Below are 16,034 nucleotides of genomic sequence, written 5' to 3' on the forward strand. Positions count from 1 at the left end.
GAGCAAAGCTAGCTAATGGAGCTTAAAGACCTTAGGGTTAGCTTCATTAAAGACCTCCAAAGGTTAGTGTTAAAAGTCCTTTGACCTTATGCAAGCTAGGGTTGTGCTTGAGGTGGGAACCTGACCCAAGATTGAGGTGCTTGTCGTGCTTGCTCTCTCTCAATTTTCTTCTCCAAGAATATATACACTTGTTGAATCTTCTAATGATACAATCACACTTGCACAAATGACAAGAATGCACAGAGTAGAGCGAGATTGAATCAAAGAATTAATAAAATTTAAAAGTTAAGGACATATTAGACATATCGAAATTGGGACATCAAGATTGTGTTGTAAACACACAACCATGTCACCTTAAGGTAATAAGATTTGTGAAAAACAAAGCACAAGCTTGCTCTCTCTCTCTCTCTCTCTCTCTCTCTCTCTCTCCAATTTTTTCTCTTCAAGGTTCTCATTTTCTCTTACCCTTGGACTCACTTCAATTCAATACAAATGAAGCTAACTAAGCACGCTACTTTAATTAGTGATGGGTTAAGATAGAAGGGAAGGTAATACACTAACCAAAGGCTCTCGACTTCCAAGTGAATGTGCACTCGAGGCAAATGTATGCCTCGTTCCCACGCCCGCTAACTAGATCTATGCATTTAAGCAAGTATAAAAAAGAAGGGAAGGTAATACACTAACCAAAGGCTCTCGACTTCCAAGTGAATGTGCACTCGAGGCAAATGTATGCCTCGTTCCCACGCCCGCTAACTAGATCTATGCATTTATATTGACGATTGTAGCAAGTACGTAGAGCAAGTATAAGCAAATTGTCAAGCAGCGATGGAGCGAGAAGATGACATGGATTCTCTGTTTGCAGGGATGGAATTCGTGAATCCTTTGGATGCAGAATCTCCTCTATCCCCTCAACATTCTTCCCCTGCACCTCTTGATCTTAACAGTTTCTCAGATCAAATTCAACTCTCCAGGGAACTTCCCACAGACCCGAAGCCTGAAGCCTCGGACAAGGCAAACATTGATTCCATATTAGCTGCCTATGACAGCGCAAGAACGAAGGTGCAACCTTCCATGGTAAGCTTGCCTACTCTCCATAAGCAAGGTTCAGACGCATCGAAACCTGGAGTTCGACGAAAGAGACGGAGTGTCAAGATTGGCTACGGCCGCTCCAACCCTGATGATGCTGATGAGGTCAGGTCAGCAAGCGGACAAGATGAGACAGCTAGCAATGGAAGTGCTGTTGATGAACAGAGCTCTGGGTTCCTTGAGGTAATTTCAGCACCCCAGGATGGGATCTCAGCTTCTCGAAATAAATCATTGATTTCTTCTATTACCAATGGAGATCTCCATGTTGTATCCTTTGGTGGTGTTGATGCCAAGCATGAAGAGCCTTTTGAGAATCTTACTGTGTTCACAGAGCGGCTTGACATTGCGGAAGCTGAATTGCCCATATCTAAGGATGTATCACTAGGTCTTAGTTTGGATGATGACGTTGTGCTATTGAGAGAGGCTGAATCTGGAGGAGCAATTATATTGAGGAAAGAAAGTCCAGAGTATTCCTCCTTATCTTTGCAACCAACACTACCTGATGAATGTCTGCGTATGGATGATGTAGATCCTAGTGTTGAAGTTGTGACTATTCAAACACCCTCTTCAGAAAGAACTTTTGAAGAGGGTGTTGTGACGATCCAAACACCCTCTATTGAAGAGGGTGTTGTGATGATCCAAACACCCTCTTCAGAAAGGGCTTCTGATTTTGCAAGTCAGGAAAGACATATTGATGCTATTAACCTGCAAATAAAGGTTCCTCTTCATTTAACAATAGAAGAAAGATTTTCTTTCATCAGGACAGCACTGTCAATGAATGCAGAGTGTATTCAGAAAAGGATATCTACTATCTCTCAGTCAAGAAAAGCCGCTGCACAGAAGCGTAGGCAGGTGCGAGAAATAGTCACTAGGTCTACTTTGGAGTTCAAAGAAGTTGAAGAGGAGATACAGGCTGCATGTGAAAGGGAGGATTTTGAGAAGGCTGAGCAGTTAGACGAGGCTTTAGTGCTTGCACAGAAAGCTAAGGAAGCTGCCATGGAAGAATTTATAGCTGTTGAAGCAGAATATGACAAGTATGCTTCCAACATGCATGAAGAAGTCCAGTTGCTGATTACAAGTGAGGAGGAGGGTTTCTCACTCTTGGAACAACTAAGACAAGTAAGATTGCTTTTAATCTAATTTGAGCTGGGAATGTGCATTTTGTTAATTTGGGGCTATCTTATCAGTTAATTAATCCTCTCAAGCATTTTTGAACCCTCTCAGATGTAGCATGGTTGTGGGGCTAGAGTTGATCTATCATAGAAAGGAAGCTGTCTTGCTCCTAATTTTCAAAACCAAATTTTTAGTCAATGATTGCAGCTAGATTAATGGCATCACCTTCACCTTTGCATTTGAAAGCAAATCATGCCACTTTAAATAAAGCCACCCCTGTGTATGCATCATTAGACATCTATGTGGTCTATTTAAATTCTTAATATGATATACTTGGAGGAATCATCATGAGGGCTCCATGGTGGATTGTCCTGTCCTCTAGCCACATCTTGAACGTTTCCTGGGCAACTATGGATGATATCATGACATATATCTTGTATCACATAACTACAATACCCTTTATGCTGTGTTGCAAGAAACGGCTGCTGAATTGGGGGAAACACGTTTCTCCGTTTCTGGCAGCCTCTTGCGTTTCCTCTTTCCTCGAAATGCGTTGAAACAGTTGCGTTATGTTATTAAAAAAAACGTAAGGTTAAAAATTTAATCTGCCTCCCTCTCTCTTTCAACGTGTTCGAACTTGGCTCCCTTCTTCCCAAAACGAGCCCTCTTATAAAAAATAAACGAGCCCTCTTATCCACAATCACTTGAGAAATACAAAACATTTTCCAAAGACTGAAATTCTTTCCCTGCACCACACTCAGAGAGCTCCAAAGCTTCACAGAAGTTTCCTCACGGCATGATTGCAAGCGAAGAAAGCTTCTAGGTGTACGCGTTAATGACAGAGGAAGGCCCTGCGGCCACGAGCACTTGTTTTTGTTTCAATTGCGTCGCGTGAGCAGTCATATTTGAGCCGTGTAAGTGTCCTCTCAAGCTAAAATTTTCTTTTGGTTTGGATGATGCGATCAGAAAAAGGGCCTTGAAGTGCAAGTGTATCAAAGTTGTTTTGTCATCGGAGTGGGCCTGTCCGAAATACAAAGAGCAAGACTCTTATTTGGCTTAACAAAAATGAGAGCGAAGAGCATCAATCTTTCGCAGATAAAAGCCAACATGTTCGTGTCAGCTGTCGCTAGCTCCAAGCCTTCTCTGACTGCAACACCCGCATCCAGCTCCAAGAAACCATTCTTGGTTATGTCATTTACACAGAAAGCGCCATCCGAACCAAAACCTCTTTGGAAGTATGTAACTGAAACATGTTGCTTCAATGCAGGTGGTATGAAGACATGGACTTGCTCTATTTGCCGGGAATGGTACTCAAGGTCATACTTATGAGTGCGTGCCCACTTGCTTGGTATCAAGAAGCAAGGTATTGGCATCTGTAAGAAGGTTACCATAGCCCAAAAAGCCTCCCATGACACGGGAGGATCACGAAAGTGCCAACAAGAAAAGATTTCCAGCACCAATTCTTTGCATACAAAGAGACAGGCTTAGGATCAACCATCTTTGGAAGGCATGTTCAATGTCTCATGTAGGGAAAATGTGGACAAGGCAGTGGCTAGTTGTTTTTATGCATGCGGATTGTCTTTCTCGCTTGCTTGTTCTCCATACTTTTCAGATATGGTCTCTGCAATTGCAACTTTTGGTAAAGGGTATAAGCCTCCCAACTACGAAAAGTTGCGTACAACACTACTGCAGCAAGAAAAGGCAAGATTAGAGAGAAGTCTCTTACCTGTAGAGTGTTCTTGGAAACACTATGGTTTCTCTCTTATTTCTGACGGGTGGACAGATACAACCAAAAGACCATTGATTAATTTTGTGGTGTCCAGTCCGAGGAATAATATTCAAGGGGATCCATTGATACTAGTGGCAGCTCTAAGACAGGGGAGTTTATAGCAGATGCACTTAAGAATGGTATCAAAAAGTTGGTGTTGATCACGTTGTGTAGGTTATCACTTATAATGCGGCAAATTGCAAGCTTGCAGGACAAATTGTGGTGGGAGATGCTTCTTTTGGGATGTGGAAGTGTAAGGTGCAGTGGAAGTGAATGTTGATCTTTGCTCAAGATGAGTGCTCCGAACTGTGCTCAAGGTTCCTTTTACTTACGGAAGGGAGAGCCTTCCGTTCCTATAGTGAGAGAGTGCAATGGACCCAAACAAAGTGAATAGACACTGTGAATGAAGGTGCTGAGACTGAGAGATAGAGAGAGAGGAATACGACACGAGAATGTTGTCAAACCCTCCTCCGAAGGCCCCACTCTCTATGGCGAGAGCGGTCTACTTATGATTGTACAAATCTCTACAATGCTTGGACTTACGGACGATGTCGACGACGATGACACGGGCTGAAATCTGCAAATCTTTATCTGCTGAATTCTGACTCTATGTCGGTGATCATGTTGATGGCGACGCACTAAAAACTCAGATGCTGAAATCTGCGTTTTTCGGGCTGAAACTGCAAACTTCGCTGGATCTGACCGTGCGGTGCTTTGCGGGAAGGTGAGATCTGCGAGGTTTGGTGTCACAAACGGGAGCGCATAACAATATAAAATACATTCGGATAAATAGGATTTATCACTTATTACTGAAGCCGGAGGATATAGAGAGAAATAAATAGAGAGAGAGATAGAGAGTGAGAAGATCGACACAGTACTGGGGACCAGAAGATGGGCTGGTCCCCCCCCCCCCCCGTAATAGTATCTTTATTACTGAGGAGAAGTCTATACAAGCACTTGAACCGAACGTATTACCACGTTCGTTCTAGAATAAGACTTGATGGTTCCCGGAAGCCTCAGCTTCCGATTCCTAGGGCAAAACCCTATTCCAAGGAACTTCCGTTCCTTATTCCAAATCCTTGAGAACCAAGGTTCTCGCCTCTGGATCTCACCTTCCAGACTCAGGGCATGACATCCCTGCAACTCTTTCTAACTCTCTTTCTAGAGTCCTCTTCCCGCAGAACAACTCTGCTTTCCCGGACACGAAGTCCTTACTTGGGAATCCCAACTTCCGGATCGCAACTTGAGAGACTACCTCTCTCCGATCCGTGGATCTTCTTCCCAAACTCGGGTACGAAACCCTTGGGCTGATCTGGCTCTAGTTCCTCAGAGCGCTTTTCTCCTGCAGAGGCTCATGCCTTCCTCTGCTCCTACTCCCTCACGAAGAGGAAGTACACCTGCAATCAAATACTCAAAGATCATAACATGAAAAACGTTACCTTCAAAGTCTCGACGCTCGAAACGCAACTCCGTTCTCGAAAAGCAATTCCCTGGAAGAGATCTTTACATAGAAAAATCCTCTCTTCCAATCCTACACACAAAAGAGGTGTGTTCTCGGGTTCCTTCTCGTAAATCAGCCCCGTCTACGACGTTTATGGGCTGAAAACAGAGAAAAACAGCAACTTGTCGCGATGGAAACACGCTTCGTAGGCACTTCTTCGCGAGGGAACTCGCGCACTGGGTCTTGGCGACATCTGGTACACTTGGGGCAGCCATGGGCATCACTGGCAACGTCTTCTTTACGGCTGAAATCTGCAGTAGCATCTCCTCCTTGCAAAGATTGGTCCTCCTCTCTGAGTGAGGGCATGTGATGCTTTTATAGCTCCTAGCCACGGGCACGAATAGCTGCTCTCATAGAGATCGCGGCCGTTTTTTTTTTTTTTTTTTTTCAATTTTTTTTTTACCTGTTCTGCCAGAAAAAGAGAGAGAAAACGCTGGCTGATCTATTGCCTTATTTATCAGATGGCTGCCCACTTATTATGTGGGCGGCCGGCGTATTTTAAAAATAGTACGAACCTGCCCAAAAACTCAATAAAACCTTATAAGTTAAAAACAATGCTTTCAGAGCACTTCCCAGGCGTCCCTAGATGCAATCACATGCACAGTTGCAATGCAGACATAGACTTCCTCGCGGGAAAGCATCTGCTTTCCCGAAAAGCAATCCCGCTTTCTCAGAAAGCATCTGTTTTTCCTCAAAGTTTCCTCTGAACCCATCTTCATTCAAGTGCTTGCTTTTCCTTGTGCACAATTCTAACACAGTTCGGAATTTCCTCCCGACTATGGATATTTTCTTTCCGATGCACCCGTCACCCACCTTGTGACGCATCAGGAATACCCATCACCTAGTCCTTTCCTACCGAACTTACGGTACAATCTCCTTCACGATGCTCTATGTCACCCATCCTATGACACATCAGAGATGTTCGTTCCCGGATGGTCGGATACTTCTTTCCGATGCTCCCTGTCACCCTTCTGATGTGATGCATCAGAAGTACCCGTTCCTGGTGGCCTTACAGATATTCCCTTTCATAGTGCTCCCGTCATTACTCTGAATGACGCACTAGGAATATTCTGTACTCGGATGTCTCCAGTGAGAAAAACCCTCTCACTTAAAATTCCAATAATTCATTTAGAATTATTTTTCCTCGATGTTCCAAGCGAGAAAACCCTCTCACTTATAAATCCAATAATTCATTTAGAATTATTTTTCTGTCAGATAAAGCCAATTTGGCAACATCCCTCTCACTTATAAACAGTTGTCCTCAACTGTAGAGGTCCAACTGAACTGCCGGGGAGAAACCGGAAAGATTCCAAATCTTGCTTAATGGTGAGTTGAGCTAGTCCTTCTCAAAAGAGAACTTAAAAATTAAATTAAACAAAAATTCAAAAATTTAATAATTCAATACTTAGCTTACCGATTCATGTCCTTCCTCTAGTATCTCGAGGACATCCTTCACCAATCATCAAACTTACGAGCTGTGGAAGAACTCGTCATTCGCGTCTTTCCAACAGATTGAACGTTTCCTCATTCGAGAGTCTGTTAACTCAAATCCACCTTCTCAATCCGAGAAGAATAATCCTCCTAGAAATCAATCTAGGTCTTTGTCCTTGCACATAACCTTGCGCTATTAGTCCGGAGGATATTAAACCTCTTGTGTCCTCCCACATAGGGAATGCCCAAGTCATAGAGCATTAAGCTCGATGTCTTTCTTTCACAATTTACGATCACCTTAAAGAAGGTTCTTGTTCCGGGCCGTCGCTCAACGTAGGCGGACGGTTCCAATCCGAAGATTCCTTGTGCACGGCGGCACTTCCTTCCAATTTTATTCTCCTGCGAGTTATTACCACTAGCAATGTTTTCCCGACGCCCATTAGCGTCTCATTCTTGCAAAATCATAAAAAATGATTCACCTTGCGAGCATCAATGACAACTTGCAAAATCTCAGGCAGATAGGATTCTAGCCATAGCATTTTTTGAACGTACGTTTAAACCCGGTTCACAATAGAGCGAACCTTCTTTGATTCTCAGGGATGTTCTCTCATATGGAATTCTTACCATTTTGAAACGGTTGGCGAGCTATATTCTTACGAACATAATAGTTCGAATTTATTCCAGCAGCGTGTAAATGCTACTTGACCTTCTCATGGAGAAACATATATCGCAACCAAAAGTTGCTACTGTAATGGTAAAGGCACATAGCGTACTCAATGATCAACGACCATCGGAAAACCTCTTCTCCGTAGAGAAACCCAAATTCCTTCTACCAAACACATCTCAAATAGAGATTCTCGTGTCGGAATATTCTTGCGCGCAAAAAGGCACTCAAGAGAGTATAACAAACTCTCGTCCAGTTCCTTGGCATAGGTCTGCATCTTCGTGTGTTATCCATGTACTCAAAAGTGTACATAATTCTTAAGCTGTGTTAGAGTTTCGGTGAACCTGGGAAATTACCTTCCCTTCGTAAAATCCTTAGAGCGAAGACGCTCAACTTGACGATCCCTTGGCTCGATCTTAGAGCAAAATCCGCTCATCAAATAATCTAGGATTTTAATCCTTGGATCCCTCTAGCACAGGCCGTAGTCGTCACTTGTTCCTTCCCTCCTAAAGAGAGTGTTCATTCACTTGTGCAAAAAGCACTACCATATCTTCCCTTACCGTGTAGGGGGTGTGGGCTTAAAGAGTACTCAAGCTTCATGAAAGCTTTTCTTTGCTTGAAAGCTCAGAATGGTTCCTTCATAATTTCCTACCCGCAATAGCAGGTAATCTGTTCGAGAATTACCGGATACCAGATCAATAGTTGACCTTCCGGCTAGTTAAGCAAACCAATTCATTTTAGAACACAAAACAATGGTTCAGTTTGATCCTGCTCTCATAAACACTCGAGAGTGGTAGTCCAGGTTAGACATAACCATATCTTGTGCAAAAGAGCAAACAATCACAATGCACTTTATGATTTCCTCAAAGATGTAACTTTGATTGAAAAACTGCCCTCTCACTTAAAGTTCGAGGGTCTTCTATTCAAGAACTCAGGAGTTAGATTGAATTCCCTTACTATGTACACTAAGGTGTACACTTTCAACTTTTATTGCTGACTCCACCATCTACTGCAAAGTATCTTGCAGATGGGTTTACAAAATTCGGGCAAAAGTCCTTCGTTAAATTTGTTCATCTTTCCTTCCTCAGAGAGGATCAAGAATGGACCTACCTTGGCAAGAGTGAACCACTACTTGCTTTGACTCGCTCGTGTTCCTATTGGGCAAACCAATCCCAATCTTCTTGAATGCCTTCCTCAAAGCGTAGAGGAAAAAAAATTTGTCGGAAAATTCAGCCTTGAATTGAATCGAAGTCTTGTTATAAGTTCCTTGCAGAGCTTTGGTATACCACCAAGTACTTGCAATCCCCTTGAGGTGTTTAATCACATGCCTCATCTTCGACGCTGCTCAGAAATTGCCGTATGCAAAGGCAACTTCAAACTGTCGACTGTAAGCGGTAGCTTTCGGGGCATCTTCCCTTCCGTCAAAAGTATCAAACTTGATTGGAAGTGTTCCTAGGTCTAGAGACCTTCTTCATATCCTTCCCGGAATGACGGGATTTCATGGCTATAGTTTTGGATTGACGTTCATGGATATTTTTTGGATTCTGAAGAATCTCGAGCATTCCGCTCCTTGGATTCTCTAGGTTCTTGAACATCATGCTCTTGTCGCCTTCTCAGAGAATCCCAAGCCTTGTGTCGACTTCTTGCAGAGCGAAAAAAAATTTCCAACTCTGCGAGCTTTTCCTTGCAGGACTTAGGGTTCCGCCTGCTTACTTCTCTCTTGGCTTGTCATGGCTTCTTCCCGTATCTTTCCAGAGTCGTCCTCCTTTACAGAGAAAGAGAGGAGACCATGCTCTGATACCACTGTCACAAACGGGAGCGCATAACAATATAAAATACATTCGGATAAATAGGATTTATCACTTATTACTGAAGCCGGAGGATATAGAGAGAAATAAATAGAGATAGAGATAGAGAGTGAGAAGATCGACACAGTACTGGGGACCAGAAGATGGGCTGGTCCCCCCCCCCCGTAATAGTATCTTTATTACTGAGGAGAAGTCTATACAAGCACTTGAACCGAACGTATTACCACGTTCGTTCTAGAATAAGACTTGATGGTTCCCGGAAGCCTCAGCTTCCGATTCCTAGGGCAAAACCCTATTCCAAGGAACTTCCGTTCCTTATTCCAAATCCTTGAGAACCAAGGTTCTCGCCTCTGGATCTCACCTTCCAGACTCAGGGCATGACATCCCTGCAACTCTTTCTAACTCTCTTTCCAGAGTCCTCTTCCCGCAGAACAACTCTGCTTTCCCGGACACGAAGTCCTTACTTGGGAATCCCAACTTCCGGATCGCAACTTGAGAGACTACCTCTCCCCGATCCGTGGATCTTCTTCCCAAACTCGGGTACGAAACCCTTGGGCTGATCTGGCTCTAGTTCCTCAGAGCGCTTTTCTCCTGCAGAGGCTCATGCCTTCCTCTGCTCCTACTCCCTCACGAAGAGGAAGTACACCTGCAATCAAATACTCAAAGATCATAACATGAAAAACGTTACCTTCAAAGTCTCGACGCTCGAAACGCAACTCCGTTCTCGAAAAGCAATTCCGCGGAAGAGATCTTTACATAGAAAAATCCTCTCTTCCAATCCTACACACAAAAGAGGTGTGTTCTCGGGTTCCTTCTCGTAAATCAGCCCCGTCTACGACGTTTATGGGCTGAAAACAGAGAAAAACAGCAACTTGTCGCGATGGAAACACGCTTCGTAGGCACTTCTTCGCGAGGGAACTCGCGCACTGGGTCTTGGCGACATCTGGTACACTTGGGGCAGCCATGGGCATCACTGGCAACGTCTTCTTTACGACTGAAATCTGTAGTAGCATCTCCTCCTTGCAAAGATTGGTCCTCCTCTCTGAGTGAGGGCATGTGATGCTTTTATAGCTCCTAGCCACGGGCACGAATAGCTGCTCGCATAGAGATCGCGGCCGTTTTTTTTTTTTTTTTTAAATTTTTTTTTTCCCTGTTCTGCCAGAAAAAGAGAGAGAAAACGCTGGCTGATCTGTTGCCTTATTTATCAGATGGCTGCCCACTTATTATGTGGGCGGCCGGCGTATTTTAAAAATAGTATGAACCTGCCCAAAAACTCAATAAAACCTTATAAGTTAAAAACAATGCTTTCAGAGCACTTCCCAGGCGTCCCTAGATGCAATCACATGCACAGTTGCAATGCAGACATAGACTTCCTCGCGGGAAAGCATCTGCTTTCCCGAAAAGCAATCCCGCTTTCTCAGAAAGCATCTGTTTTTCCTCAAAGTTTCCTCTGAACCCATCTTCATTCAAGTGCTTGCTTTTCCTTGTGCACAATTCTAACACAGTTCGGAATTTCCTCCCGACTATGGATATTTTCTTTCCGATGCACCCGTCACCCACCTTGTGACGCATCAGGAATACCCATCACCTAGTCCTTTCCTACCGAACTTACGGTACAATCTCCTTCACGATGCTCTATGTCACCCATCCTATGACACATCAGAGATGTCCGTTCCCGGATGGTCGGATACTTCTTTCCGATGCTCCCTGTCACCCATCCGATGTGACGCATCAGAAGTACCCGTTCCTGGTGGCCTTACAGATATTCCCTTTCATAGTGCTCCCGTAATTACTCTGAATGACGCACTAGGAATATTCTGTACTCGGATGTCTCCAGTGAGAAAAACCCTCTCACTTAAAATTCCAATAATTCATTTAGAATTAGTTTTCCTTGGTGTTCCAATCGAGAAAACCCTCTCACTTATAAATCCAATAATTCATTTAGAATTATTTTTCTGTCAGATAAAGCCATTTTGGCAACATTTGGGACTTGTTTTGTTGTGTCTAACTGTTGAAAACTGAAAACGCTGGTGCTTCTTGGGATTCCGTCGCGGTGAATCTGCAAAACGCTGAAGTGTTATGCTGATGCAAAAACGCTAGGGCTGAAAATTGTGTCCTTGCAAAAACGCTAGGGCTTTTGCTGGTTCTGCTGTCGCCGGTTGTCTTGCAAATGCAAAACGCCTGGCTGATTTGTTGTTCTACTGTCGCCAAGAATCTGCAAGTGCAAAAACGCTGGCTGATCTTGCTGATCCAAAAACGCTAGGTGTTTGATGCAGAAAACGCTAGGTTTGCTGCTCCAAATACGCTAGGTGTGGGGTTCCTGCTGAGAAGGTGCCCATTGAACTGGAGTTCCTGCTGCCTCTTATGCCAGAAAGTGCTAGTGCTAGGTTTCTATATATACAAACTTAGCAAAATTGACCTACCTAGTTCCCAACAAAAGTCATAAATAAATAATAAGTGAAAAATGTCAAAAAATAGGGAAAATAGGTCTATGCACTGTAAAAATGCTACTGATGGGTTTTGATTGGAATCTGATGGTCATGCTATGTGCAACCAAAGGATATGCATCTAATCTAAGTGTCTGGACATGCACGGTCTGCGAACAGACTCACAAAAGTGCGAGATCACTTCCTATTCTAGACTGACTGAACTGAACCCAACCCTGGTCATGCTGTAGCTTGTCCACGGACACATAGGGTTGGATGTGTCACGTGACATCCCCTCCTTTTCAAAGTGAGGTACTGGTACCGAACTGTATGGTGTCGAGGGAGATCGCCAACAATGTCGGGAATCTTGTGAAGGACTCTTCGCCGGCCCACTCTGATGCGTGGCTCTTGCGACACTTGAACTTCATAAAGGTTGCAAAGTCTTCTTCTTTGGGCTGCGCCGAAAGCGACAAAGTCATCTGTGGCTCCTTCGATGCTTCAACTGCGTCTATGGACGTAGGTCCACCTTCTTCAAGAACCTCCGAGGATGAAAATTTCTGAAACCACTTCCAGCACAAAAACATGAACATACCCATTCCATGTAAAGTGCCCTTGGAAGGTTGTGGTGTCCTCCTGGGAATTCCCTCGTACTATAAGAACAACGCCATGGTCGATTATCGGGCGAGAAAAGCGTTCCGCGAGGCTTTGCAGAAATCTCAAGAAAGACAGAAAAAGGCAGCAGATTGCCATCGTCGCGATTTGAAACTGAAGGAGAACGATTGGGTGCTCTTACGTTTTTAGAAGGCACGCCTGAGAAAGAAAAAGGGAAAGGAGAGGCTTTTTCCAAAGCTTAGTATGCGATACTACGGACCTTTCCAAATTTCCGAAAAGATAAATGATGTCTCCTTTCGACTGAAGTTGCCCGATACTTGGAGAATTCACAATGCTTTTCATGTGAGTCTCTTGAAGCCTTTTAAAGGCGATGTGCCCGAAGATGGGGAGCCTAATGAGCAACTCTGAGAGTCATATTTGAGTTAAAAATGCAAAAAATAAAAAAACTACTTTCTAAAAAAGAGCCTTTTTGCGTAAAATTGTATTTACCACTTAAACTTGGGCGAGCAGTAAATGTTGCGAGTCTTTATGTAAGCAACATATAAGTGCGATAGGCTCATAATATATAAGTGCGATAGGCTCATAATCTAGCCTTAGGATCTTTAGCCTTGAGGCGGGCGTTGATCTGAAACAATGACCTTACTATAAAAATGAAAAACACTTTTACTTCTTCTTCAGCTTCAACCAGCAATGTTGATGACTCTCAGGTACGTCTTTTCGACCCTTCTTTCTTTTCAATAGCTAGAAGTAGTCATAGTCTGTATCAAGAAAGATTTAAGTTTTTAGCTAAGTCTAATTTGAAGAATTTGCATGTTTTTGGTGATGGTCCTATTCGTTGGGCTTCTTTTAAGAATGTCTTAGTTAGTACTCATTACACAAGTTCTTCCATAAAAGCCCTCAATCGTTTGAGGCGTTTAAGGAAAAAACATCTTGCGGTAGATCGTCCTCTAAGTCCGGTTCATACCTCTCAAGTTATTTATGTTATTTATAATATTCACGATAGTTCTATGATGTATGTTGGCCAAACCTTTCGAACAGCTTTTGTTCGTTTTCAGGAACATGTAAGAGAAGCGAGAAAAGTTCAAAGTAAGAGCACCGTACGTGAAAGTGTGAAACCCTTGTATGCGGCAATAGCAAAACATGGGTTTGAGTCTCTCCGTTGTTTTCCCATTGAGCACATAGAAGGTAATTTTAGAAACTCTAAAGAGTTCTATAAATCAGCGTGGCCTCGAGAGTTATTTTGGATGAGAACTTTGCATACTTTTTTCCCTAAAGGTTTCAACTTGGAAGGAAAGTCTTCTTTACGTAAAAATAAGACAATTTACCATAAGAAACCTATGCTTTGGCGAAGGCATCCCAAACCCGAGTTAGTTCTCCCTTCAAGTCAGTTTAAAAGAATTTGGATTCCTAAAGGTTCTCGTTCAGATCCGCCTTTTATCCCTGAAATCAATCCAGTTGTTTTGCACAACACTATTTCTAGTAGAGTACAAGGTCTCCCTAGGGCTTCAATCTCTAGAATTGAGAGTGATGACCCTTCTAACCATAGAATTTTTGCTTATAGAGATTTCAAACGGAGATTGATTTACTTATCTAGCGCCATGGAATTGGGTTCTTTTTTTTATAAAATATTTGAAAGGTATAATATAAGGATCCTATTTAAGCTCTTGTATACCCTTGAGAACTACTCTTATGAAGATTTTTAGCTAAGAGAGTCTCACAGTACTCAACTTCGAGTATTGTTAGGCAAATTTCTGAAGTCCAAATGTCCTAGTCTGAAAAATCCCTTGGTTGGAAAGAAAGATTTGTTGATAACTATCTTTACCTCCCCTGACTTAGACAAGATTGGATTAAGCTCTATTTTGAGATCTCAAGAAGCTTTGGATGCTCTCCCTCCTTGTGTGAGAAAGGTATGGAACCATCCTGTCGTAGCTTTCAAATATGTGAAAACTTTAGGACAAAAAGCTTTCAACTATAGTGACATAGGACGCAATCTTAAAAAGCAAGAGAGGCTTGCAATCTCACGTATTGATTGCCCTTGTAGTAAAACTGCCTTTTCTTCTTACGTAAATGGAGCTTTGGGTCATGTAGTTACTGCCGATTGTTCTATCCTTCCTTCGGATTCTTTGAAAGACCTTTTCTCAAGAGGTACTAAATATAGGCTCCCTTCCTCAAACGACTCTTGCCTTCTCAAAGCCATAGAAAAAGGAATTTCTAGTTTCGTAGTAAAGTTTGAGGAGTCTTTAGGAGTTCAAGGTATTTTTACCCATTGGAAGTCTGTAATCCTCAAGAAAGCTTCTTTGAAATTAGCATCTTGCTCTCGGAACGTTTCTTCAGGAAGGAATAGCTTATCTTCTTCTGATCGTGATGCTCTTAGGAAATTTCATCGTGATTTTGTAATCTCTTATGTAGATAAGTGCTCTAATAACTTTGTTGTTACGTGCAAAAAGTTCTATTTAGAATGCTTGTTAGGTGAAGTAAATTATCAGACTTACAGTGATTGTGATCTTTCAATGCAAGAGGTTATCTTGAAACATGAAGACTTTTGTAAGTCTTTTGGTTTTAAGTGCCAGCCTAAATTACCTTTTTTATATACCGTTTGGAAGTTCCACAAGAACCGTATAAAGCTTAGATTTATAGCTGCTTCTTGTAACACCTCTTTGACCGAGGTTTCCAAATGGCTTAGTTATTGTTTCAAAGCCATTTTACCTAGCGTAAATGAATTGTGGAATAATATGCTAAAGGAAGCAGACGTACCTACCGATTCAAGTTGGATTTTAAATGATTCAGTAGGTGCGATTCCTGTTTTAAAGTTTTTGAACTCTTCAAGAAGCCTTAAGGAGAAATCTTCTCCTTTATGTCTCCAAACTTGGAGGACCTTAAATTTAGAGTCAAGTCTCTTATTTCAAAAGTTTTTGCGTACAAGCTTGAGAAGGATAGGCACAAGGCATTGCTAGTAGAAAAGTAAGCCTTGAACTTTGACTTCTTATGGCTGAAAAATAAGAATGTAGATGTAGACAAAGGAAGAAAGAGATTCACCAGGATTGTAGATAACATTGACATTATATCTTGGTTAGATTTTCTTTTGGACAATTTATATATAACCATCGGGGACTCTCTTTTCAAGCAAACAATTGGTATCCCTATGGGTACCAATTGTGCTGTTTTTCTTGCTAATTTCTATCTTTTTACTTATGAGTTTGATTTTATGGAGCGTCTTGTCCTTGCTAACACTTGCCCAATATTTTTGCACAAGTTATGCAATGTAAGACGCTTTGTAGATGATCTTTTTGTCCCTGATGTTCCTTCTTTTCAAGATTTTATGTACTTGAATTCGAGTTCTGTAGGCGGAGGGATTTATCCCAAGGAGTTTTGTGAACTTAACTGTACCACAAATAGTGATTGTTGTGCCTTTTTAGACCTTAAGATTTTTCAGACTCCCTTGGGATTAGAAGTAGATATCTATGATAAGCGCCTTGAACCAGAATATGCCAATCTAAAAATCATCCGCATGCCTCACATTTCTTCGAATATTTCTCTTTTAGCTAAGTACGGTGTCATTTGCTCTCAACTATTTAGATTTTCTCGTCTTTGTTCTAGTAAATCTACTTTTGTTGTTCAATCTTGC

General features: G+C 42.3%; 1 protein-coding gene across 2 annotated transcripts in view; it reads left to right on the forward strand.

Annotated features, from left to right (window-relative positions):
• The first annotated feature begins 703 nt into the window (after positions 1–703).
• Positions 704–16,034, forward strand: part of LOC147460044 (uncharacterized) — a 47,378-nt gene continuing 32,047 nt past the window's right edge. The window contains exon 1 of one of the 2 annotated variants that reach the window (XM_086511203.1): positions 704–2,205. In XM_086511203.1, coding sequence (XP_086367329.1) covers positions 826–2,205 — 1,380 coding nt within the window. In that variant the 5' untranslated portion in view covers positions 704–825. The remainder of the gene's footprint in view (positions 2,206–16,034) is intronic. The other variant, XM_086511204.1, reaches the window with a different exon arrangement.

The sequence above is a fragment of the Adiantum capillus-veneris genome, chromosome 4 (genome assembly GCF_014529385.1).
Source record: "Adiantum capillus-veneris isolate H3 chromosome 4, ASM1452938v2, whole genome shotgun sequence".
NCBI classification, from domain to species: Eukaryota; Viridiplantae; Streptophyta; class Polypodiopsida; order Polypodiales; family Pteridaceae; genus Adiantum; species Adiantum capillus-veneris.